Source organism: Equus quagga, chromosome 9 (genome assembly GCF_021613505.1).
Source record: "Equus quagga isolate Etosha38 chromosome 9, UCLA_HA_Equagga_1.0, whole genome shotgun sequence".
In the NCBI taxonomy this organism is placed as follows: Eukaryota; Metazoa; Chordata; class Mammalia; order Perissodactyla; family Equidae; genus Equus; species Equus quagga.
Window position 1 is genome coordinate 26,674,489 of NC_060275.1, and position 27,071 is coordinate 26,701,559.

Below are 27,071 nucleotides of genomic sequence, written 5' to 3' on the forward strand. Positions count from 1 at the left end.
TTTTACAGATGAGTAAACTGGGGCTCAGAGAGGTTAGGTGACTTGCCCAAGGTCACCGAGCCCATCAAAGGCATAGTGAGGACCAGGCCTGGTTTGCCGGACTCTGAAGCTCGTGTCGTTTGCACTCGGCAGCACTGGAGATACACTTAGTAGCACTGGAGAGAACTCAGTTAATAACCTCCTCTCCCTGGCTGGGCTGCAGCAACATGCCCTAGAAGCTCTTTAGACGAAACCACACACTGTCATCAGTTGGGAACCTCTTCCAGGCTCCCACCTTCGGGACGTAAGGGAACGAGGGAGGCTTTCCTCCAGGGCCCCAGGGGGAGTGGTGGGGTGGGGGTCTCGGGGCTGGGAAGGGCCAGGAGCAGCATGTCAGCCTCAAGAGTTGACCGCGGAAGGGGTCTGATCTGCCTTGTCCTGCTGGAGTGTGGACCTTGAAGGCGAAAGGGGCCGGGGAGAAGCCTAGGACTTGGAGCTTCGCAGAAGCCCCAGAAAAAGGACTCTGTGAGGAGTGCTGGGGGCAGGTTGACCTTCCTCAGGAACTGTTCCTCTCCAAGGGGACCTCACCTGCACTCTTGGCCAGGGAGGGGGAGCTGGGAGGAGCAGAATGGACTTAATGCTGCTGGGGACAGATCCCCACCCCTTCTTTGGGGGCTTGGGGGCACGGCCTCCAGAGCCAGGACTAGAGTGAGGAAAGAGAGGCTCCTGGGGAGCAAAATTTAAGGAAGCCCTCACTCTCAGGGCCATGCCAGTGCAGGGTCAGCACCCAAGCGCTCCTTAAATTTTGTCACTTAGACCCTTCACTGGCCGCTGGTTGATGAAGGAGGGGAATGGTGTTTGCTCACTCTGTCCAACTCACCTTTGCTCTCAACCCTGGCAGGGACCACAGCCCAACTGGGACTTACCTGGGGAGAAGCATCAGTCCCTCTTGTCTGATAAGCTCTGTGTTCTCCCCACTGCCCTTTAGCCCTACCAGGGCAGTATCTGACCCCAGAAAATGCTCGAGGGAAGAACAAGGTCTTCCCTGCGCCCCTCTCATCACCCCCAGGCACGTGTCTCTTCCTCCCCTCCCCTCTCAGACTGGGGGTTGGTAACAAGTGGCCACCTGGGCCTCTTGGCAGGCCAGAAGGTGAGGAACCAGATGTGCTGGAGGGCCTGCCCTCTGGTGGCCAGAATCCCTAAGGCAGTGGTGGCCAGGTGTGGTGGGTCCAGCCCTGCTTCACTCCCCAGGCCCTCCGACCCCAGCCTACCGACTGATGTGCCTACCTCACGCGGTCCTCTCTGGTGCAAGAGAAAATGAAAAGTCAATTACCGGTACCTTTTCTTTCAGCCTTCGCCGCAGCCTGTCTTTGGAAGACTGGAGCAGGGTAATTTTGGGCCGCTCCCCGATGCGCTCGGGAATAATACTGTCTTTACGTCTCGCCTCAGCCTCTGGACCCCCTGGCTGCTGTGGGGGCAGCCTCTCGGAAGCCGCCGGGGCCAGGGAATCAGGGCTGCGGGGCGGCTCGAGGCCGCTGTGCCCGGTGTCCCCCAGGGCGTCCTCGAGTTTGGGGCTCTCCATGGCCACGGTCTCTTTGGCATTGCGGTGGGCGCCCGACTCCCCCTTGTCGCCGGGGGGGTGCTTCATGTTGCTGTGGTGCCAGCGTCGGTTCTGGCTGTAGCCGTGATGGGTGGGCCTCCCTGAGGGGTGGGGCACCGAGCCCCCCTGGTAGGACTTCTGGTGGTCCCTGTTGTGTTTGGCACTGCCCGGCTGGTGGTCACCATGCTGTTGGGGCTTGTTTCCTCCTGGAGGTCTCTGCTGCCGTCTGCAAACCAAGGGAGAGAGATGGAGAGGGGGTCACCGGGTGGGCTGCTCAGGGTCCCCGTGTACAAACAGTGGAAGAGGAATTCCTTGATTTGTTCTTTTATTCACTCTTTCAACACCCTTACTGAGCACCTCCTATGTGCCGGGCTCTGTGATAGGGCCTGGGACACAGCAGAGATTAAGACATACAGGGCCCTGTGATTATAGAGGATTTAAGTCAATCCCTGGCTTAAAATAACTATTTTATCTCCTTATTAGAATATGCATTAATATACGTGTGGGGAACAAAATTAAAGAGCTATGATGGAGTAGACAGTGAACTCTCCTGCCACTGTCCCCAGCCACGCAATATGTCTTCTTGAAGCAACTCTGTGAATCTTCCAGAGATGCTCTATGCATATCCCAGCAAAGAGACACACACAGACCTGCATCCGATGACTCTTTACCATAATGGCCCTTGAAAAGTTCTATCATTTGTGAAACTATTTTTTGAGTGTGCATTGACATCTTCACCCCCAAACACCACCAAAATACGCTACAAGAAGTTGTTATAAGCTGAATTGTGTATCCCCCTGCCCCTAATTCATGTGTCGAAGCACCAACCCCTAGTACCTCAGAATGTGACTGTATTTGGAGATACAGTCCAAGAGGTGATTAAGTTAAAATGAGGCCGTTAGGGTAGGTCCCAATCCAATCTGACTGGGGTCCTTAGAATAAAAGGAAATTCGGAATGGAGAGACATCAGGGATGTGTGCACAGAGAGGAAGGACCGTGTGAGGACACAGTGAGAAGGCGGGAGTCTGCAAGCCAAGGAGGGAGACCTCAGGAGAAACCAAACCTGCTGACACCTTGATCTTGGACTTCTAGCCCCCAGAACTGTGAGAAAATAAATGTCTGCTTTCGAGCCACCCAGTCTGTGGTATTTTGTCACGGCAGCCTGACCAGACTAACGTAGAGGTGATATTTAACATGACGGTTTTAGGCAAAGACAAGCTCACCAATTTACTTGAAACAACACTTTCTAAGCAGAGAATATCATATGGAACAAATCTGAGGTGTGCACCACGCGACGAACCCCAAACATTCTGATTTTTGGACCGAAGGCAAGCAAGGATGGTGGGTGGGTGGGTAGGAGGGGACGTTCTCAGCATCCTTCAGTCTTGTGCATGTGGGCTGCTTCCATCACTGGAAGCACTCCTGTGTTCCACCTCTATTTCACCCTCACGGTGTTTTCCATGCCATAACTTTATTTGAAGTGCAGTTGGAGAACAAGGTAACCATGAGCCCCTCAAAGTGGGTGAAGAAAGTTTGCAGAAAGAATTTACCTTGTAAAGAATAAGTCCCACATTCTCTGGGACCCATCTCTTTGGTGAGTACAACAGACCTTCATCGCATTGCATTTTATGAACAAAGTGTATTTATTTACTTTCAAACTCCTATTACTCACATAAACCCAATTTCAATGATCACTTGATAATTTTTTTACTTTTGAAAATTTGAGGGTATCTTCGGTTGGGGTTAAACATATCATTCTCTTCCATTAAAATTAGTGAAAACATTTTTTTTTTCCATTGGAAAGCTTTCCCTAGTGGCAGGGTTTTCCAGGGAATTAAAGTTCTTTCCACACAAATGGCAACTTACAACACATAGTATATTAGGAGTAGAAATTAGCATAATATTTGTGGAGGGAAATTTGACAATTTGTCACAAAAGCCTCTAAAACATGTAAACCATTTGCCCCTTGCAATTCCACTTGTGGCAATTTATCCAAAGGAAATGATCAAAGATGTGCACAGCAATGTATGTTCATCATGGCAGGGCTTATGACAGTGAAAAACCGGAAGTGCAGTGATTAAGAACACGACGAAAGAGTTCACTCTTGTTGATGGAAGAAGGACGTGTTGTAATATGTGCAGCATGGTGCTATAAGGCAAGTATATATATGCACAGAAAAATCTGGAAAGATATACGCCAAAATGCTAACAGTGGTTATCTCTGGAGGATGAGAGGAGGATTTTTCTTCTCTTTTTTTATTTGTGTTTTCTAAATGACTATGAATTAATTTTTCTAAACTTTTTATTGTGAGATAATTATAGATTCACATGCTGCTGTACGAAATAATTCAGAGAGATCTTTTGTATCCTTGACCCAGTTTCCTGCCATGGTAACATCTTGCCAAACTATGGTACAGTATCACAACCAGGATTATGACATTGATACAATCAAGATACAGAGCATTTCCATCAACACAAGGACCCTTCCTGTTGACCTTTTATAGCTATGCCCACTTCTCTCCCACCACCTCCTCCTTAGCCTCTGGCAACCACTAATCTGGTCTCCATTTCTACAAATTTGTTATCTCAAGAAAGTTATATAAATGGAATCATGCAGTATGTAACCCATTGGGACTGGCTTTTTTCACTTATCATAATTCCCTGGAGATTCATTCAGGTAGTTGCATGTATCAACAGTTCGTTTCTTTTTACTGCTGAGTAGTACTCCATGGTGTGGATATATCAGCGTGTTTAACCATTTACCCACTGAAGGACATCTGGGTTGTTTCCAGTTACTGGCTGTTACGTACAAAGCTGCTAGGAACATTTATGTACCTGGGAGCACCATTGCTGGGTCATATGGTAGTTATATATTTAGTTTTTTAAGAAACCACAGAACTGTTTCCCAGAGAGGCTGGGCCGTTTTTTTTTTTTGGCTGAGGAAGATTGGCCCTGAGCTAACATCTGTGCCAATCTTCCTCTATTTTGTATGTGGGTTGCCATTACAGCATGGCTACCAATGAGTGGTATAGGTCTGTTCCTGGGTACCGAACCCAAGCTGCCAAAGCAGAGTGCACTGAACTTAACCACTAGGCCATGGGGCCGGCCTCAAGGCCGTGCCATTTTACACCCTCGCCAGCAATGCATGAGAAGTTTCCAGCCATTATTTCTTTGGGTAATTTTTCAGCCCCACCCTTTTCTCCTCTACTTTCCAGACTCTGAAGACAAGCATGTTAGATTTTCTGTTATGGTCCCTAGATCTGGGAAGCTCCAATCATTCTTTTTCAGTCTACTTTCTCTCAGTGGCTCAGATTGGATCATTTCTATTCTATCTTCCAGTTCACTGGTTCTTTCCTTTGTCCTTTCCATTCTGCTGTTGAGTTTTTAATTTAACCATTCATTTTACATTTGGTTCTTCGTTATATCTTCTCTTTCTTTGCCAAGACCTATTTTTTAATTTGTTTTGAGTGTGTTCCTCATTGTCCTTTGAAGCATTTTTATGCTGGCTGCTTTAAAATCTTTGTCAGATGATTCTAATATTTCTGTCATCTCAGTATTAGTACCTATTGTGTTTTTTCATTCAACTGAGATCTTTCAGGGTTTTGGTATGACACAAGATTTTCAGTTGAAACCTGGACATCTTGGGTATTATGTTATGAGACTCTGGACTTAATCAAACCTTCTGTTTTAGCTGGCTTCTTCTGACCTTGCTCTGGTAGTGGAACGGGTTGTGCTGCCTCGTTACTGCCAGGTGAGGGAGAAGTCAACTTCCCCACTGGGCCTTCTTGGACACCCCAAGGGGAGGTCCTCTTTACTGCTGGGCAGGGGTGGGAGTTTGGGCTCCCCATGCTGACGTCTCCCTGGCTGGGAGGGGTACGGGTGCCATATCCCTGCTCCCATATGGCCCCCAATGACACAGAGGGAGGGGTTCTCAGGGTTAGGGATGAGTCCCAACTTGTCACTTGGCCTTCTCTGACATGGGTAGGGGTGGAGCCGGTTTTTTCTGGGGCACTTTCCTGGAGTAGAGTGAGTGTCGTCTCAGAGTTTTCTGTCTTTCGAGGCTGCCTCTTTCCTGGTCCTTTGGCTAGAGAGAGCCAGCTTTTGTTGGGGCTTTTTGCGTCTGCCTGTGTTTACCGGCATTTCTGGGTTGCCAGCTTCTTTGGCTCCAAGTCTGGGATCTATGAGGCCAAGAAGAAAACTCAAGGAAGTCATCACTGTGTCACTCCTCAGGTCCTATGGTCCCCAACTGGTCTGCCCTCTTCTCTCCACCTTCCAGTCTTCTTATGTTTGCTTTTATATTAAATGTCCAGAGTTTTCAGTTGTTTATATTTATTTTAATAATTTAAGAGTCATTATAAAAACATGTATGGAAGCCTGGTCCACTGAACTGGGTCCTGCTGACTGGGTGTGCCCTGGGCCCTCCTCAGGAGGCCTGCATGGCATTTTCATCCTTGTTGTCCAGGTTTGATCTCATTGGGTACATTCCTGGGGCAAGAGCAGTGCTGCCTTGAGACTTGGGTGGGAGAAGCAGCCCCTCCTCCAAAAGCATCCCCCGGCTGGCACGCCTAAAAAACTCACTTTCACTCCCTAATGGTCTCATTCTAAAAACGGGGATCATCAATGTGTCTACCACTTTAAGTTGCAGAGGAGGGTCAGTCTGCAGTCACAGCAGGGCAGGGACCATCAGCACGAGCACCCAGGAGAGAGTTGGACCCTATCAGCAAAACCCAACATTGAGTCAGATTCCTCCCAGGGATTCCATCACCAACTGGCCTTCAGACTGCCCAGACCTGAGCCCAGATGCCTGAGACACAGGCAGCTCAGAAGCCTGCAGCCCTCATTCTAAGAAGCATGAACCGACTCACGCCGGGAGAGCACGGAAGAAACTCCACAGCCCACCAACTCCCAGGGTGCCATGTGTCTGTGACTTTTCATGAATTCTCTCGACTTTTATTTTTCAATTACTTTCAACCAGTTGGCCTTTTCTCCCTCGACTCTCTTTGTTCTTCGAGTGTGAGTAATTTTTAAGCCCAGAGAAGAACCTTGGAAATTCCCTGGCAGATAATGCTCGATTCTCACAACTTTTGTCATCCTTATTTAGAATTTTTGTGGTGCCTGCAGCTATTGGCCCAAGGAATGTCCCCAAAGGATGGCTGACCAAGCCCTTCCCAGCAACTGTCTGGCTTCCCACTTGCCATGCATATCAGGGATTTCCCTCTTGCTGCCCAACATCCTTCCCACCCTACCCCACCCCCCAAAAAACCCCAAACAGAACTTCTCTCCACCTGGAGAAGGAAGGAGGGAATTTCTACATGGCTGGCAGTCAAGGGCTCAGAAAGAAATGATCTAGGGCTTGCAGAACTTCTGCTGTTCCTTTCTAGAAATTTAGGGGGGACTGGAATGCCATGTCCTCCTGGTTTGAAAGACCTTAGAGCCAGCCAGTCCTGTGAATACAGCCATCACCAAGAATGTCCCAGCTGGCTGGGCAATGGTGGGTGTTCTCAGACTCACTGTTCCCGGGTGGCAGCTCCTTTACACACATGGAGTGATGTCTGCGGGCAGGAGGGGAAGTGGGAGTCCACCATCAAGGGGCCCCTCCTAACTGGGCAGGCAAGACTAATGGATTCAAAAGGAGGAGGTCTGATGCGCGGCTGGACGGCAAAAGAGATTGGCTGGCTGGCCCCTGGGAGGGAAGAGCCAGATGCCACTGGGGACAAGGGACACAGAGCCTGCCTCTTTCTTCTCCCTTCCTGTTCAAGGCCCTGCTTTGTTCTCAGGGCCAATGAACGCTGGGACTGGCCTCTATGTGCAGGCCGGTCAAGAATTTTTCTTCCCATTTTACAGATCAGCCAGCTGAGGCTCAGTGAGGGGAAGCCCCACAAGCAGAGGGCCTTGTAGAGGTCTCAGCTAGTCACGTCACCAGCACCTCCCTCTCGTCACTCGCCCCACTCACCCTCCGATCCAGCCCCCTCAGGAGAGAAGGGCTGAATTGCCGCTATGACCCACAGCGGGGACGGCCACAGGAGGCCCACATCCTCAGCTTGGGAAGGAGCTGAGAGGTCCCTGACCACTGAACGGATTTGGGGCTGGACCTCATTCCCCAACGATGGGGACCCGGGCCTCCATGCTCTGGCCATTCACAAGTATTTGTTGGCAAGACCTGGCTGAGCTGGCCAAAACCGGCTCCTCTCTCTTGTGTGTCTGCTGGCCCCGGGTTTCGTCGATACCTTCCTTCAGGGGCCAGCTGGCTGCTCACCACGGAACCTGTGGGTTTAGGTTTGGACGGGATGGGGATGAGCCGCTTTCACTCCCAGCGGCTGGGCAAGGAAGCCACATTTGGTCTCAGATACATGGATGTGTGGATCCAGGTTTTGGAGACATACTAAGCATGCAGTTGTGCAGCCCTGCAAGCAAAGAAGACAAAGATCCACTCCCTGCCTGCTTCCGATGCCCCCATCTCTCTGGGGAAGTTCTCCCTGGTGGGGGTGGGTGTGGGGGGATGGCTTAGGAGATAAGATTAATATTCCATTTGTGTTGCTGGCAACACCTGCTGTTAGGAAATAATGCTTTACTTTTTTTGAGAATGGAAATTGTCAGTACGCTTTTTCCATCACTCATCTAGTTTATTCTTTCTTCTCTGGGTTCTGAAATCAGATGTCTTGTTTCACTCTAAGATTGCTCTCTTTTATTAAAAAAAAAAGTTCTCGGAACACCACAGCTGCATTTCGGGAGGTGGGTTTCGGGAGAATAACTTCAGATTTCGTTTTAAAAAATGATTTTAACAGCAGTCCGAAGGCAGACAAACATCTCTCTGTTCATTTTTTATTTCATAATCGTTACCAACTAGATATTCCGAGGGCCACTGACTTATTATGGGTCTCTCAATGTCGGACACTTTACCACATAATTTGTAGGTCTGCTTAAAAATTTCTGAAAGCAAAATTCCTAGGGCGAGTGGTTTTAAAACTATGCACGGGCTCATATTTCTTGCCTTCAGGAAAGTGATGACTGCTCATTACTAGCTCAGGCGCCTCCATTCCTGCCCACCTACACACGGGGTCCCACCGCCCCTGCCCCAGCCTCCGGGACAAAGCAAGGGCTGCGGCGAGATGCAGGGGCTCGGGCGTGGGGCTTCTCTGCAGCTTGGGGGCTGCTTAGCTTAGTGATGGCATGTGGGGCCCGGAAATGAAGGTGGCCCACCACACACACCCGCCCTGTTTGCAGAGTGGCTGGGCAGTCTGACAAGGAAAAGCATAAGGCAGCCTTATTTCCGTCTTGAGAGAGCCAACTGAGGGAAGCATGATATTGGCTTAACAAAGGAACAAGGATCATAGTGGCCTGTATTAATTGAGCACCTACACACTCTCAGGGATGACTTAGACGATGGAAATCCATAGTCTGTTCTGCAGGACACTCCTTGTCAGGTCCGTCTGCGAGACTGCAGCCAGCCCAGAGTTTGGCTCAGCCACTCACAGTAATGTGGCTCGGGGGATGTCACCTCTCTGTGTCTCTGTTCCCAGCTGTGTCAGTCCCCACCTCAGGGGTGGCTGAGAGCATCACACGAATGACAGCATGATAGCTGAGATGAGAAAGCCAAGGTTCAGAGAGGTTGCTTTGTTTGCCTTGGGTTGCCCAGTTAGTCAGTGGCAAAGCCTGCAGTGAATTCTGATCTGTGTTTCTGCTCTAGTGTACTGCCGGAAAAGCTCTGTGATTGGATTGAACAATTACTTCTCTTGGGTCTTAGCAGTCTCTGGAGAACCAGGGGGCATCACTGCAAAGCTCAGGGAACGGAATCACCCTGTAATTGCCATGGCCATCATCAACATCACGGCAGCAACAGCAGCACCGGCTAGCTGGCTTTCTGAGGGCCAGGTCCACTCCCACACCGGGTTCTCCTGGCAATCCCATGAGGAGAGTGCCCGCGTGCTCCAGGAACACTCCTGCTGCCTCGGATGGTCAGCCAAGCTTTAGACCACCCCGCCCCCCTACCAACTCCAAGAGACTGTGGGACTCTCCTTTCGCTCAGAGTTGCATAGGAAATAATTCAAGAGCGAAGGCTCTGCCAGCCGAGGCAAAAGTTCATGAGGAAGTTCAGTATTTCACTGCATGGATTGAAAGCTTTTGAAAGCAGATGTTTACCTGACCAAAGGGACGCTCTGGAGTGGAAATGAGAGGGTCTGACTGTGCCTCTGAGTCCTGAAGGCAGAGAAAAGACTCTTCCCACCGACTACTATGGAATGAATGAACGAAGGGATGATGAGGGGAAAGGCTGGTTCACTTATGGCTTCATCAATTAAATGTGTTCTGAGATTCTGCTCTGCCTGGAGGTTAATCAGAGGTGCCAGTGGGCTTGCCCAGGGCCACATTGCTCCTGGAACCCTCAGGGAAGCTGGCAGTGGGGGAGTGACAAAGCTGTTCAGCTGTCCCTAAGAAGCCTCTCAATACCTCCTCTAATCCCATCTGGGCTTCAAGGCCCAGATCTGCCCAGGAGCCATCCCAGTCCCAGGGTGCCCCCTCCCTCTCTCCAGACTCCTAATGTGATTATAGTCTGAACTTCCCTATATATAGTCTCTGCCACCGGATGGCTGGATGGCCGGATGGCCTTGTCTGTGTCCCTCGTCTGCCCTTAAAAGCATCCACTTCCTTTGGATGGGGCAGAACCTTCTCTAAATCTCCCCTGAAGTTTGGCATGGGGTTGGGCATTTATTCATGCCTCAAGTGAGCCCTGCAATGTGCCAGGCCCTGGGGACACAGCGGCACCTCAGACACAGGGCTGTGCCCTCATGGAGCTTCATTACAGAAATAGGTATCTGGCTACAACTAGGGACAAGAGTCACAAAGGAAAGGAAGCAGAGAGCAGCCCGGGGGTCCATCCTTGTCTGGTCCTGGAGGCAGGACCGGCCACATAATTTGTGGGACCCAGTGCAAAATGAAAACGTGGGTCTCTTATTCAAAAACCGTTGTTAAGAACTTCAAGACAGGGGCTGGCCCCGTGGCCGAGTGGTTAAATTGGCGCGCTCCGCTGCAGGCGGCCCAGTGTTTCGTTGGTTCGAATCCTGGGCGTGGACATGGCGCTGCTCATCGGACCACGCTGAGGCAGCGTCCCACATGCCACAACTAGAAGGACCCACAACGAAGAATATACAACTATGTACCGGGGGACTTTGGGGAGAAAAAGGAAAAAATAAAGTCTTTAAAAAAAAAAAAAGAACTTCAAGACAGCCGAAGCAGAGCATGAAACCAAGGGTGGCCCTTCTGAGCATGGGTCCTGTGCAGCCCCACAGATCACACACCCACAAAGCTGGCCCTGCCCAGAGGGCAGCCCCGAGAAAGGGGCTGGAACTGAGGTCAGAAGGATACAGAGTAATAGTAAAAAAAACAGGCTAACATATATGAAGTATTAACCATGTGCCAGGCTTCCCTTTAACCCTACAGGGCAGGACTACTGTTGACTCGTTTTACAGAGAGTTCAGTGAGGCACAGAAAGGGTAAATACTTGCCCGAGGCCACACAGCTTGCAGGAGGCAGAGCCTGGGTTTGAACTCAGGTAATTTGGCCCTTGAGTGTGTGCCCTCACCCACCACGCTCGTCGGTCTCAAGGCTTTGAGTCCTGTTCCAGGGTCCTGAGGGCCTGGGGCAGCTGCACCTCCTGCCAAGTCACTAAAACTCAAATCCAGAGAATGGCAGGCCTTGACCAAAGCTGGCGGGGGAAGGGGCCGTGAGCATGGCATAGAAGCAAAGGCCGAAGGCTGGGCCTGGGGGCCCCGGGAACGGAGAAGCTGAGGCCTGTGAGACGGAAAGCCTGGGAGGGCTCTGGACAGGAGCTGGGGTCGAGGTTTGGAAATCCGGCCTTCCAGCCTTGGCTCCACTGCGTCTGGGGAAAACCACAGAAGCCACATGTGGCCCTCGGGTTTCCATCTGTGCTGGGAACAATCCTTTCCCCACCGCCGTCTGCGAGTTCCTGCGGCTGGGGCCTGTGGGCAGGGCTGGGGGAGTCGGGTTTCGGGGGGCCCTCTGGCTCCACTGCTGCACCCTGGGGGAGGGAGGGTGGAGCTGCAGGCCCCGCCACCTTGGTCCACCATGGGGCAGCACAGAGGCCACAGGGAAGCGGCTGTCTCCGGGGTGTCGGATGGGGCGCTGCATCCCTCCACTGCGGAGGCATTTCTAAGGCCTCCTCTCAACCCCACTGGAAACCCAGGGCTCTCAGCTTCGATTTGCTGGCGGCTTTGGCAAACCACCCAAGTCCCCACGTCTCAGTGTTCCTACCTGCAGAACGGGCATACTAAATCCCCACTCACAGCCTTCTCCAAGGCGACTTCCCACCCCCTCTGCATTCCTGCCTGGATCACAAGGTTGGTCTGAAGTTACAATACAATAAAGCCCGGGAGAGCCTTCGGGGGAACAAAGGCACATTATAAATACGAGGTATTATTTTTGTTCCAGATGAATCAGGCATTCCAAGAATCCTTGGCCTCGTACGTTCTGAGGCAGCGTGATGTCATGGGAAGAGCACGCGGCTGCCCTGGTGGACTGCTTCCAGGGGAAGGCCCTCGCCCTTCCGCCCGGCCCTGCCAGGCCCTGCCGTCTCCAAGATCCGGCCTGTGGACCCTCAGTGCAGCCTGCTGGCGGGTCCCAGCATCCCCCGAGCTAGGTACCCACCCTGGGCGCTCACTCCTCGGAGGGTGGACACCAGCCATGGAATGGCTAAGTCTCAGCTGGGATGTCCAATTTTCCGGCTCTTCCTACCTGTGGCTAATTGACTGAGACATGAGAATCAACACCAGGAAACAAAATCTGGCCATGCCACCTTTCTGGAGTCTTGAGACTCTGCCAGCTCCCACCCACTTTTTCTAAGGAACTGAGGAGGCCTGACTGCGGGTGTCAACTTGCCCTGCTGTGTGGCCTTCACCCACAGCCCCTCGCTGCTTGGAATACAGAAGGTACTCAACACAAACTCCCAGGGTATTCACCAAGAGGCAACACACTGTCATCCTTTAAAGTATGGACTTTGGAGCTAGACCTCCAGAGCTCAAAGCCTGGCTCTGCACTTCTAGCTGTGCAACGTTGGACAAGTTCCTTAACTTCTCTGGGCCTTAGCTTCTTCATCTGTAAAACAGAGACAGAGAGAGTACTCATCTCATATGGTTCCCGGGAATTTTAAAGGAGTAAGTGTTATATTAGTGTTGGCTTGTAATGGTATTATGTTGTGGGTTTTCTAAGCAACATAGCATGAATCCATCAGACATTCAGAGGAAGTAATGAGCATTAGTGAGCCCACAGTACAGATGAAAGAACCGAGGCTATCGGGAAACAGGCTGTTTCAAGTGTCAGGAATCAAGGAAGAAACCCTAGGATGTCCGGCTTCCGGCTTCTGCTCTCATTCTGGCCTCTGAGGGCTGCATTTTGGACACAGTTTCCCACCGTGAAAGTCTCCATCTCTCACCACCATCATCCCTAGGGAAACACTGCCCAAAGGGTGCCCACAGGCTCGGGGGCTGCCTGCAATGACTTCCTTTACTCTCAGCGTAAAGCCTGGCCATCAGTGTCCACTACAGCTGGTCAGTGGGCCTCAGTGGGCCTCGTGTTATCTCGCCAATTGATTTCAGAGGTCCACTAGGAACTAGGCCTTTTCTCATCACCTATTTTAATCTCACCATCTCTGTGCAGTCGGACAGCCCTCAAACTGGGACAGGTAGGACAAAGAGGAAGGGGGATGGAGAGAAAGTCCCCTAATTTTATTCCCAGGTGTGACCAACTGCTGAGCCCTTCTGAACTATGGAGGAAGGAAAGCCAGACACACAGTCTGAGCTCACCTCGGATGGAGCAACTGCCTCTCAGGGAGAGGAGGGGTTGCCTGGGGATGGAGTGAGATCCCCATCACTGGAGGTGTTAAATCACTGACCAGCAGTTAGCTGTGGAGACCTCCTATTCCTACCTGCCCATTCTGCAATCAGCACCTCCTCCAGGAAGCCCTACTGGATCTCAGCAGCACCCCCCGAGTGCTCACCTGGAGAGGCAGCATGATGCAGTGACAAGTTGGGAATCAGACACACCTGGCATCACATCCTTGTTCTGCCCCATCTTGCTGGGTGATCTTGGACAAGGTGCCTAACCTCTCTGCCCCTCAGTTGTCTTATCAATCAAATGGACCTCACCACTGGAAAATAGGCGGGGGGCGGAGCTGAAAGGGACCATCACGGGGCTGCATGACAAACCCTGCCCTCTCACGCCTCTGCCTCAGACCAGCCCTGAGAGGTGACCCCAGGCCTTCATGGCCAGCCCTGGGGGGCTCTGGGACAGGGCCCCAGGTGAAGGAAAGCAGCCTCTGTTATGGGACCAGGGCGGTCCCTGAGCTGAAGCACCCCTGAGCAGAATTCCAGGCTCTCCGGGGAAACGCTGCCGGCTGCCTGCCGTCTCACTCCATCAGCCATCGCACCCCCGCCACCCTCCTGGCACAGCCTCCTCCCTCACAACTTCATTATGACAGGTTTGCTCTGTCCCCAAAGGGCCGTTTCTCCATCCAGGGAAGGAGAGGAAATGTGAAATGGAGCTAGCTGGTGGAGGGCCTCCCTTGGGCCACACTTCTCAGCCAGAACTGGGGGAACTGACAAGCCCACGGCGAGACGTCCCGGTGGGGAGAGAGCCGCTCAGCAGCTTCACGCACATCACACACCCCAGCCCCAGCCCGGTCGTCTCAGGACATGGCGGCCCAGCAGAGGGGTTCTTGGGCTAGAATCCTTCAAGGTGCAAGGGGACCTGGAGCAGATACCGATGGCTTCACAGTAAAAACCGGTCAGCCAGGATTCAGTGTATATATTCAGGGACGTTTAGATGGGTGACGAGGACTTAGTCTCCCTAGCTCCCAAATGCTGGGGTCCTGAGGCTTACAGTGGCGAGTTTAAAATCAACCCGGGACTCTCCGTGACAGTAGAAAGACGACTAGTAAAACTAGAAGGAATGATGGAATTAGAAAATCATTTGGTGACCATCACCACAATAATTGTTTCAAAGAAGAATCATCTGTGGAGTCCAGTGGGTGAAAGTTTAAGGAAAAGCAGAATATTGACGTAGTCTCAAGGTATGTCCCCATCAGCTATTTCTTAATTACAAAGGGAAAACTCGTAACTTTACAGTAGAGAAACTAGGCAGACACTGCCTTTGCCAGGTGACTGAAGTTACAATCACCAGTCACGGGACGAAAGGACAGCAGGAGTCTCCCAACACGATGCACCAGGAAGGACCCAACATCAGTAAGTTCACGCAACACGATTCTCATCAGGGGGAAATACCAGACACACCCAAATGGAGGGACTTGCTACAAAAATAACTAGTCATTCTTAAAAAAAGTCAATGTCCTGAAACACAAAGCCTTGGAAACTGTCCCCTGATTAAAAGAAACTAAAGAGACATGACAACTGAATGTAACCCATGATCTAAGATTACTGGAGAAACAGGAGTAAGGATGGTGGGGAGTAGATCACAGTATCGTATCTGAGTTAGTTTCCTGATTCTGATCATTGTACTGTGGTGATGAAAAAAAAGTCTTTGTGGGGCCGGCCTGGTGGTGCAGCGGTTATGTTCGCATGTTCCGCTTCTCGGCGGCCTGGGGTTCGCCGGTTCGGATCCCGGGTGCCGCTTGGCAAAAAGCCATGCTGTGGTAGGCGTCCCACATACAAAGTAGAGGAAGATGGGCATGGATGTTAGCTCAGGGCCAGTCTTCCTCAGCAAAAAGAGGAAGATTGGCAGCAGATGTTAGCTCAGGGCTAATCTTGCTCAAAAAAAAAAAGTCTTTGTTTTAAAGAAACAAGACTGCAAAGTAATTAGCCATAGAAAGGCAATTTACTCTCACGGAGGTCAGGAAAAAAATGTACATGAGAGAGAGAAAGATACAGCAAATGTGGTCAAATGTTAATATTTGAGGAATCTGGGTGGAAAGAATATGGGAATTCTTTGCATTATTCTTGCAACTCTTCTGAGAGTCTGAAATTTTGTCAAAATCAAAAGTTTTACAAAACAATAGGATTTGGTCAGAAGGGGAAAAGTAGAGAGGACATTCTAGAAGAAACGCCAGACTCAACAAAGGCTTGCTGGTGATTTTTCTTGAGTTAATTTCTTATGCACCAGGCAAATCAAATCAATTACGGTAAAATTGACCTCAGAGGGTCCTGCTTCACCGGGCAGCAGGTTAAACTGCAGAGACCCCTCCCCATAGGGGTGGTCCCACCAGAATGGAATGCAGAGCTCACTTGTGCATTTGTGTCCTTGAAACCCATCGGAAGTCCTTAGTGAAACTCGAGTGTCGGGCACAGACTCTCCTACCTTCCGGGGGACACCAGCCTGGATGGACCCCGTGCACCCTCGTAAGCAAGTCAGACTGCCCTTTTAGAGAAAACTTGCAGGGTTGCACTTCCCAAAGCAAGCCCCTGTTCCCCGGGGCAGGTCTGTCTGGCACCCACCAGGAGACCTAGCTCCTCAATGAGTGGCAAAAAGCAAATATTTTTATTCTTCTTATTTTTACACTTGTGGAAAGTGAGACAGTCTAGTGGGCTGGCCACAGCCTTGTTCAATTCTTTTAGACTTGAGAACTCCCCTCACAGTAACATATCACCTCGCAAACACCCTTAGGAATTTAAAAAATATTTTGTTTGTTATTTTCAGCGGTATTTGAGAAAAAAGCTATTTATGTAAAACAGTTTTTTTTTTTTGAGGAAGATTAGCCCTGAGCTAACATCCACCGCCAATCCTCCTCTTTTTGCTGAGGAAGAGTGGCCCTGAGCTAACATCTGTGCCCATCTTCCTCTACTTTATATGTGGGACACCTGCCACAGCATGGCTTGATGAGGGGTGGGTAGGTTCGTGCCTGGGATCCAAACCGGCAAACCCAGGGCCACCAAAGCAGAGCGCGCAAACTTAACCACTGTGCCACCGGTCAGCCCCTAAACATGGTTTTTAGATTGATATGTTATTGGGAGTGAATGATAGGGTTCATGTTTAACATGATCTTTACCAACATTAATGAACACAGGCAACCTTTAACCTTCTCCTGCTGACCAAGTGATGCCTTCTCCTTCATTTACTGTAAATGAGTTACAAAAGCAAAAGCATGATTTTCTACAAAGAAATTTCAAAATGACATATCACCGTTACTTTGTGGCTCTGGCACCAGACACGTGCCAACACGGAGGCTAACGTTTGACTATATAAGGCAGAAAAAGAAACAAAAAGCAAAAACTGATTTTGTGGCCCACTGTTTGGAATTCTTGAATTTTATGTTTGTTTTTATAAAATAAAAATCTGCTTGTTTGCTTTTGTAATTTTCTTGCTTTGTTTTAAGATGATGAGACGTGAGACTTTGCAGGAAGCGCTTGCGATCCCTTCAGCCCACAGAGCTGGGCGTGAGCGTGGAGGGTCTCAACTCCCCGTGAACAGAGCCGGTCTCTGCAGCTGGGGGAGTCGAGCTCGAAGGGGTCTGGGAGCTGCCACTCAAGGACTCTGACCAGACGGATGGGACTCCCAGGCCCGGGCAGAGCACCCGAGGCAGATGTGCAGAACGATTGTGCTTTCCTCCTAAACCAGCCTTTTAATATCAGTGATCTTTAATGCTTCCTGCCTTTAACCAACTGTCCATTATGGGTAAAAATTAAATATTTGACTAAGAATAAAAATAATTTCTAACTGCGTAATGGTTGAAACCACCAAAGTGGCTGGTGGGGCTGCTGAGTGATGATTTGGCTGAGTGGCTGAGTCTCGGCTGGCCTCTCTGACCTCCATGAAGCCCAGTGCTCACGCCACCCGCATGGGTAGGTTCCACACTGTGTGGTTCTAAAGGTGAAAAGATACCCCTGGCATGAGGGCAAGAGTCTGACTTCGGGGCCAGCCAGACCTGGGTTCAAATCAGGGCCCTGTCACCTCCTAGCTGTGTGCCCCTGGGCAAGGCTCTTTCTGGTCTGTGCCTCAGTTTCCCTTTTGTAAAATGTGGGAATAATGATGAGAGGAGTATTGCACAAGGTTCCGAGAATTACACGAGCTTCACTTGGCCCAGGGCCTGATATGGAGCAAGGGCTCAGTGACGAGCTCCCACCGCTGCTGTCAGAGCTTCATTTGGGAAACAGCAGCAGTAACAAGACAGGACTCCGGGCACGGGGCTCTTACCCAGGAGAACCCAGGAGGCCCAAGCCCAGAAGACACCTCCCCTAGCATCCTCAGGGTTCCATGGCAAGCCCAGCAACTTCCATGAGACATCAGGTTTGCAGCTCCAGTGTGGGGCGTTCGGAAGGGTTTGGCCTCCGAGGGAGTGTCAAAGCCTTGAACAGGGGGCTGGCCCCGTGGCCAAGTGGTTGAGTTCACGCACTCCGCTTTGGCGGCCCAGGGTTTCACTAGTTCAGATCCTGGGCGTGGACACGGCACCGATCACAAGGCCATGTTGAGGCGATGTCCCACATGCCACAACTAGAAGGACCCACAACTAAGAATATACAACTATGTACTGGGGGGATTTGGGGAGAAAAAGCAGGAGAAAAAAAAAAAGAAGATTGGCAACAGTTGTTAGCTCAGGTTCCAATCTTTACAAAAAAGAAAGCCTTGAACATCGGCTGGAAGTCTGAGCACTGTCCTCCAGCCAGCCTGCCCCCTCCTCCCCGAGAGCATCCGTGTCATTACCCCGCTGGAACTCCTCCCCACTCGTCTTTGCCTCAACACATCTTCTCTAGGGTCTCAGCGAGCTCAAGTCCACCCACTTTGGGGAACTGTCCTGGTCCCCTGGCCCATGGTGAATGCTGTCTGTCCCAAGGATCTTTCCCCGGAGTTCATGGTAGGAGCAGCACGCTTGCAGCCTGTGTCCACAGCTCACTCCTGGAGGGCGGGCAGGGGCCACACCTTGTCCTTCAGCCCCTGCCAGGCTCACTGCAGGAAGCACCAGGCTCCACTGGAAATGGATGTTGAGGTTCTTACTGTGGCGTTGTGGGAAGAGGTTTCTGAGATAGGGGATGGGGACGGTGTTTCGGAGGCCTGAGAGTCAGGCCTCAGGGGGCTGTGGTCCCAGCAGTGTTCACCGGCTCCCTTCCTGTTCCGAGCATGGCCCTGGGAGCAGGGGAGGGGCCGGGAGGGGGGCAGAGTCTCCCAGCGAGCCGGTTCCTTTCAGGCCGGAAATCAAGGTAGGCTTCCAACTATGGGTCCTGGTCAGGAGGGCAAGTGATGTGGTGGAGGGTGGGCGGGCCCGGGGCTTGCAAAGCTGTGGATAGGGCAGCCTGGGTGGGAGTCATACTCTCATTTCTGGTGGCACTTTAGACCCACTGAGTACCCACTGCCTGGCAACATGCACCAGAGACAGAGAGGCAAAGTAACAGGGGACACTGGCCGGAGAGAGAGAAGTAGGCCACTGGGGTCCACTCCAGCAGTGGCTACCAGCTGTGTGCCCCTGGGTTAATGAAAGCACCTCTCTGAGCCCCAGTTCTCTTTTATAATAACAACAACAACAACAACTATGATGACGAATGACACTTGAATAGTAATTTCTATGTCCAAGATGCCGTTCTAAGAATGCAAATTAACTTATTCAATCGTCCGCACAACTCTATGCGTAGACAGCAACATTATCCTCATTTAACAGCTGACAAAATAGGCACAGAGAGGTTAAATAACTTGCCCAGGTCACAAAGCTGGAAAGCGGGAAGCTGGGGAGAACCCATGCTAATGTCCCAGACTTGGCAGAGGGGTGGGGGCTAGAGTAAATGATTTCTAGAGATCTGCTAAGCTCTGACATTGTAATATTTGTACGACCTGTTAGTAACCTTTTAATGGTCTGGTTTTGGCTGCCCCAGGCTTCCAATGATCTGACCACAGTGGGGGAGAGGTGCAGGGGGCTGGACCACACTCCTTCTGAAGCCAGAGCTCCTCTACTCGCCGGGGACACAGAGGGACAGTCAAGGCAGGCCCAGGGCAAGGACTTGAGTAGCCACGACGCTCGGATGGGCCATCCAGGCATAAAATGCCACGGGAAACAGAGGGACAACCCACCAGACCATGGGGCGTGTGTCTCCTACGACTGACCGGAGCTGGCCTTGCAGGACAGGGCAGTTTCTGTGAGGAGGGAAAGATGGCCCAGCAGGGAGGGCCTGGGCATGGTCAGAGAGCAGGGAGTTGTCTGGCCAACTGAGACACAGCTGCATGGGCAGTGAGTGTGGGGAGGTGGGAAGAAATTCTGGAAAGTGAGGCTGGGGCAGGTCCTGGGGGGGCTCTGCATGCCGATGGTAGAGGAAGGGCAGGAATCTTGGTTGTGGCTGAAGGAAGACTTTGCTGAGCGTGGAAGCTGGATGGTCAGAGGTGAGCTTCAGGGAGAGGTCTGGGACAGTGTTCGGGCCAGGAAGTGGCTGGGTCACTAGTGGCCAAGACAGGTCGCGAGACGCTGAGCCAGCAGAAAGAGGGGAAGCTGTCCGAGTGAGGAGCCTCTCGCAGCCTGCCTGAATTCAGGCGCTGGCTCTGCCTCTGCCCTGCTGTGTGGCCCTGGGTGAGTTATGGCACCTCTCTCTGCCTCAGCTCGCTCACCTGTAAAATGTGGACACAGTAGCCCGTCCCTCAAAGGGAGACTGTACTGACAATGTGCATTGACATTTGAGGGGCCCTTTGAACACAGGACGCACTTTCTGAGAATTTATTACATACAATGGGATAGCCTGAGGGACTTCATGGCGCATCAGCAGGAAGTAATCTGGGCCACCCGACATGGCCGGGCAGAGGCACAGGGGGAGGAGCAGACAGGAGTCTATATTCCAACCACCAGCACGGCTCCCTCCCGGGGTTCCTTAGCAGAAGGATTAACTAAAGGCGTCTATGAACTTTGAAACCACAACTCATTACAGAGCAGCATCCCCCACGGGGCTCTCAGCTTCCTGTGGCCTCTGACACTTGCTCTCTGCCAGGCCGCCATTTTGGAATGCCACCCCTTCAGGATGGGTACAACGCCCACGATGGGGACTCACTCCGTCTCCTGAGGGTGGTGGTGATTCTTCTGCGACTCCTTAAAGATGAAGAGATTGAAGAGGGACAGAGACGATAGGCCACAGCGAGCGAAGAAGGGCAGAGCCAGGGCCACAGCAGGGCGGCCCGGGGCCTCTCCCACAGTATGTCACCAGAGTGAAGGACCTTTGAGACCAACTGAAAACCTCCCACCGGAGGCCCATCAACCAAGCCTGTGCCTTCGGACGGTGTAACAGCCCATGGTGAGCGGGTGAGCTCGCTTAGCCTCCAGCTTGGGGTGAGGCCACACCTTCCAAACGCCCCGATTTCCTTCAAGAACCCACTCTGTTATGCTATCTGTGCCCCACAAGTCCCTCTGCCCTGTTTCAGAGTCTCCTAAGTCAGGAGGGGTCACATCTTTCTGATTGGCATTGTGGGGTTCGAGAAGCCAGTAATACTACCTGACGATGACACTCACAGAACTCCTACGTCATGGACGCCAGGAGACACCTTAGAGATAAGGCGGCCAACTGGGGGGTGTCCAGGGATACAGGACCTCTAGCGATAAAACTAGGATGGTCCAGGGTAGACGAGGACAGCTGGCCCCACCAGTTAGAGTCCAGCGACTCAGATCCCTTTGTTGGGCCAGTGAGGAAACGGCGGCCCCAAAGGTTAGGTGGTCTGCTCGAGCTCCCGCACTGACTGAAGGAGAGAGAGAGGGTCCTCCCCAGGCTTGACTCCTGCCCAGGGCTCTTCCCGCCACACCGCCACGACGTGAGAAAAGATGACGCTGGGGAAGGGGGAGGAGGAAACATCTGGCCCCACTGGAGGTCGAGTCACAGAGGTTCATCCGGCGCCCGCACACTCAAGTCCCACCCATCACTGGGCACCATGCAGGGAAGGCGGCAGAGGACACGTCGAAGATTCTTACTTGTGAGGATTTGACTTGAACTTCACTTCTCCTCCTGAGAAGGTTCTGCCCATGGGTCACCATGACCGTCTCCAGGGTCTTGCTTGAGGTTCTTAAGGTCCATCCCCACCCATCTACTAGCTGCTGATCCAGGACCCAGGCCTGGGCCTTCCTTCCAAAGGGCCCAGAGCAGATGGTGGGAAGGGATATTTTTTTCTGTTCAAACGTAGACGCTGATGCTAGCTCTCCCAGGTTGTCTAACAGACTTATTTCTGGGCTGTGGCAGGGAGACCTATGGGAGCGGAGGCACTCCAGAGAGCTGGCAGGACCGTAACTGAGCTGCTAAAAGGCCCTGAGAGGACAAAGTAAGCAACCCAGGGTTGGGCTGCCTACCTCCTTGTCCAGTCATTCACCTACCCAGTAATGTTGACTGAGTGTCTGTTAGATGCCAGACTCTTCTCCAGACACTGAGGGTGGGGTTGGGAGCAACTTGACAAAAAGCCCTGCTCTGCTGGACTTTATCTTCGAGTGGGGAGATACAGATTAATACACAGAATAAATGCATGGTACAGAATGTCAGAGGGTGTTCAGTTCTATGGAGAACGTGAAGCTGGGGAGGGGACTGGGTGTGCTGGTGTGTGGCGGGGCACCTGCGGGAGAGTTTGCACTTTTAGATAGAGTGGCTGGGACAGGTCTCGCTGAGATGGCGCCACTGAGCAAAGAGGTGACGGAGGAGCCATGTAAGTACCTGGAAGCAGAGCAATCCAGGCAGAGGGGACAGCAAGTGCAAAGACCCTGAGGTAGGAGCTTATCCTCTGAGGGGACAGTGAGTGTAAAGGCCCTGAGGTGATGCACCATCACTCACACCAAGAAGACTAGTGTGTCTGGAGTGCAGGGGGGATGGTAGATGATGAAGTCAGAGGTGATGGGAACCAGATTTTCTGGGGCCTTGTAGACCACTGAAAGGACTCTAGTCCTTACTCTGTGTGAAATGGGGAACTACTGGAGGATTCCGAACAAAGAAATGACATTTAAAAAGGCAGAAGCAGGGAGACCACTGAGGTTATAGGAATGATGCAGGTGAGAGTCAATGGTGCCCTGGACCAGAGGGGCAGGAGTAGAGGGAGAAAGAAGTGGTGGATTCTGGACCTGTTTTGACTGGCAGAAATTTCAGATCGCTGTGGATGGAGAGAAGGGGAGAAATCAAGGACGTCTCCAAGGTATTTGGCCTCAGCAACTGCAAGGAGAGCCGCGTTATCTGAGCGGGGAAGACTGGGGGGTGGGCAGGTTTGGGGTGGACAGAAGCTCGTTCTGGGAGATGCTGAGTTTGAAGAGTTTCTGAGACACCCCCGTGGGATGTTGAGAAGGTTGGAGGACCCAGGAGCCTGGAGCTGGCCTGGATGCCAGCTCAGGGAGCACACCTGCTTTCTCAGGCACAGCAGAAAGGTTTTTTTTTGTTTCAGTTTAATTTTTATTTATAACTATCTAAAATATTTACACGGTTCCACAGTAAAATTTCCAAATCAAGGTGTTCAGCGATGTCTGCCTTCTACTCCTTCCCCTTTCGGGTCTGTAAATAACCATTTTATTGGTTTTATGGTTTATCCATCCGTTCACTGTCTTTAATATAAGTACATATAAATATATGTTTAGATTTGCCTTTTTGGGGAGAAATAGTAGCATGCTACATATACTTTTTCCACTTTGCTTTTGTTCAGTTAACATTATTTAAGGTCATTTATTTCTGCTTTTTATTTTTATGGATGGATTTTTTCCCCCATTTTTATTTACTTATTTGTCTGCAGCAAGGTGACTCAGTCTGGCTTTCTAGTGAGCTCCACCGGTCTGGATAAGGGGAGGACAGTCCCAGAAGTCCTTATGCAGCAGCTTCTAAGAGAATGGGTTACTTCCTGTTCTGGGATTTCTTCCTGTTCTCGTTCAAGAACTCCCTGATTCTTGGCGATAGACAGGGTGGGGCCTTGTCAAATGCTAGGAGAAGTATCAGGGCAGGAGCTGAGACGCAGGTGATAGCCTGGCTCTGCCAATGTCAAGTGTTTGACCTTGGGGAGCCCTGTTCTTGCTGCAAAACGAGGAGCCTGGATAAGAAGATCTGGGTGGGCCTTGGAGTGGATACGGTGGGTCTGTAAAAGGACCACGTCTGGAAGCTGACCGGAACCTGTTCCCAGCAAAGCCATGGAAGCAGCCAATCTTTTTTCAGGGGAAGGAGATAAAGACAAGAATTCGCCATGTGACTGCCTTGGTGCCCGTCATGGGCTTCTCTGCGTATGGCAAAGGGCTGCTGGGTGACGGGGAGCCACGTGGTGGGTCATGGAGGCAGGGCTGTGAGCAGGAAGTGGGAGAGCAAGTGCAAAGCCGGGGGTCTGCAGGGAGCAGCCAGCTGAGCAGGCATCGTTCTAAGGAACTCACAGATGCCAGAATGTGGGTGGAACAGCAGGGGCCTGGGCATCTGGTTAAGACGGCAGAGGGTTGAATGCTCTTCTAGGGGCAAGGCCAGCCTGCCCCGACAGGAGGCTCCTATCACCTTCCCTAGGAGGGCCTGGGGGCTCACTGGCTATGGTGGTCCACATCCAGAAAGTTCCCGATACCCAAGGGTTGCTTTCATTCTTTCTTCCGCTGAAAAAATGTCAGATCTGGAGCCACCCATTCTCTCTGTTTTTCCTTCTATCTCCACACCCCCAACCACAACTCACACAAGGAAAGGCAAGAGGCCAGGAAATAAATAGGCCAAAAAGAAAAATCACTGGAAGAACAAGAAAGAGCAAAACTGTGAGCCATCCCAAAGTGGCAGCCTGGGCGGAGCTTTCCACTAAGCTGTGCATCACACATTCCAGCTCACAGTCATCTCCCAATCTTCCATCCACAGCTCCGACTTCCGCTCTGTGCAGCTGGAGGCAGAGAGGGCCCCAAACCCCGGGGACACTGTGGGATCTGCTGAGTGGCCCCAGAGCATGCCAAGAGCAGGAGGATGCTGGCTTCAGAGCCCGGAGTGGCACAGGCATCCATCCAACCCTCTTCACCTTCCTAATCCCAGACGTGAAATACATAATCACCAAGCTCATTAACGACAGCCCCAGGGGGGCCATGCGGGAAGGAACGTGGGAGAGGAATCCGCTTTCTGCACTGACCGGGTCCTGACTCAGTGTATCTTGGAAGGAAGAAGAGGAGGTCTGAACGCTCCCACCCAGGGGCGGCTCAGTAATTGCAGGTTTTCCTAGCATTCTGGGGAGGAAGAGTGGCTGCTACAGAGAAGCTGGGGAAAAGGTTCTGTGGCAACTGTTCCCAGGAACGAGGCCATCCTAACCACCAGACCACCCTGGCGTGCCCTTCTGACTCCTCCACTTCCCCTGACACACGGAATAACAACCAGCCCAGGCCTCCCCCTGAGGCCATCCCTTCTCCCCTCCACCAGCACGCATGGGTGTTTACTGTCGCCACCCGGGATCCAGGCGCCGAGCTCCCAGGGAGGATGGCAGGCGGAATGGGAGCACCTATACCTGCTCACCAGCGCTAAGTGCCCCTGGGTAGGAGGATGTCTCAAATTTTGATCACGACCTACTATGGATGGGGGAAACTTTCTCACCATCAAGCATTCTACAGACTCCAGCCTAAAAGGATGAGAACTGTGCTCTGGGACTCAAGACAAAACCCCGAGGCTGCCTCCAACACCAGAAGATGCAGATGCTGTTCAGGTACCCTCTCCTCATCTCTCAACGCCTTCTTTCTCCAGCTTCCTATTTCATCTTCTCTCCAACGTGAACTGTCCTCTGCCCCACCTTCCACAGGCCACATGCCTTCCAACCACGTGCCTTGGCACCTGCTGTTCCCCTCTCTTAGCCTGGACATCGGCATACGAGGCATCCATAGATGGGTCTACGGCTTGGTGCACTGGGTCTAAACTCTGCTGGCCTTCTGCACAGGGCTCACTGCCCTGACACGCCCTCTCTCCTCGGCCCCTTGGCAGTGTCTTCTGCGGTCAGGCCAGCCTGCCCACTGTCCCTGAACATCACCCCAGGCAGGTCCCCCCTCGGGACCTTCGCCTCTGCTTAGTCACTCCCCAGGAATGCACTTCCTCCTGCCCTCGGCCTGACCCCTCTGAAGAGACATCACGTTGCACCTCCTCCAGGGAGGCTTCTTGGCTACCCCGAACCCCAGAAATCTTTCCTTTCTCTGAAGTCCTAGGACCTGTGGCCTGGCATTGTACTATTACATACACGCAGACACCACACACATGTACACACATTGCACGCACGCACACACCTCACACAGGTACACACACGTACAAAACATACCACACACATGCACAAACACAATAATGTTATGAAGTGTGAATCATTCGGGATGTCTACTCTCTCAACTAGTCTGTAAGCCCCTGGAGTGCCTGGCACAGACTTTCCACTCAGCAGACCCTCCCTTTCTGACCAAAGCCCCCTTGTCTGGGCCCCACTTACCCATCTGTATGGGGGCTGGGGACAGGCTTGCTCCCACCACCCTGGGGATCAGGAGGGTGGGTGAGGCTGATACCCTAAGTGCTTCAGCCTCTGCAAGAAAACTCCCATCTCTCCCCTGAGTGCTCCCCCAATGACAAACAGGATGCAAGCAAACCCCACTGAAGCCTGGGATTTCACCAATGTTCAAGGAGCTCATCTGATGTCATCTCTCTGACCACAGCAATGCTCGAGGGGGGCAGCCCTGACCTATTTCTGGTGGGCAGTCACTGCCAGAAGAAGGGGTAGCCTTGACTGTCTCCCCGACTCCCTGCCCCAGAGGGAGCCTCAGGCCTCCCTTCCAGCCTGGCCCCTCCCCCTGCTGGACGTCCTTCTTGGATCTGAGCCAGGGCTCACAGGGCAGGCCCAGCGGAGGTCAGAGAACCCAACATCCCTCGTGGCCTGGCTGAGAGCTAACCCTGGCTCAGGGGGAGATGGCCAGCTCTATCTCCGAATACCCTCTTTATTGGACCCCAAATTGCTACCCCTTTGCCCTCCCTGGCTAAAATGCACGAGGAGTCCTAGGATGGGAAGGGAGGCCTTTACCATGGACAAGTTTCACTCTGAGACCCAGCCCAGAGAGACCTGGAGAAGAGAGGGGCTAGTCATGACTTCTAGGAGGAAAGGGGTCAGTAAAAGAGGAGCCAGGGGGAGCACTGCACGCAGAGTTGGGAGGGTTCCCTACGGGCTTGGCTCAAAGGAGCGGGGGCAGGCTGCCTTCTTTCAAAAGGCTGCTCTTACAAAACGACAGACTCTGAGAGAATTTTCTTTCTCCTCCTCAACACTCCCAGTAGCTCTGTGGTGGAATGGGCCAGCTCAGCCCCCCAAGGACGCCTTCTAAATACTCACGCAGAGGCACTTTCCTATCCCTGGCAGCCGGGGCCGATGGGCACCAGACCCCCATCCGGCTGTCTGATTCCTTGTTATTCCTCTCAATTGCTCTACACTCACGTCTCGCGGTGATGTCCCCGTCAGGTCTGGGGGAGGCTGCACAGCTCTCAGGGGTCCTGGCAGCCTGCAGGGTGGGTATGAAGGCCACTCGCTGGTGGTAACATTCTGTCTTCCTCCAGGCCATGCTTCTGAACGAAGACCCTGAGGAAGTGGCTCCTGTGGGCTTCAGATTG

At 52.1% G+C, this 27,071-nt stretch overlaps 1 protein-coding gene across 10 annotated transcripts in view; it reads right to left on the reverse strand.

The window, feature by feature from the left end:
- The window catches only part of CTIF (cap binding complex dependent translation initiation factor), a 289,871-nt gene that overhangs the window by 96,883 nt on the left and 165,917 nt on the right, over positions 1 to 27,071 (reverse strand). For 8 of the 10 annotated variants that reach the window (XM_046671003.1, XM_046671006.1, XM_046670997.1 and 5 more), the window contains one exon: positions 1,313 to 1,805. In XM_046671003.1, the coding sequence (XP_046526959.1) occupies positions 1,313 to 1,805 (493 nt within the window). The remainder of the gene's footprint in view (positions 1 to 1,312; positions 1,806 to 27,071) is intronic. The other 2 variants (XM_046671007.1, XM_046671005.1) reach the window with 1 other exon arrangement.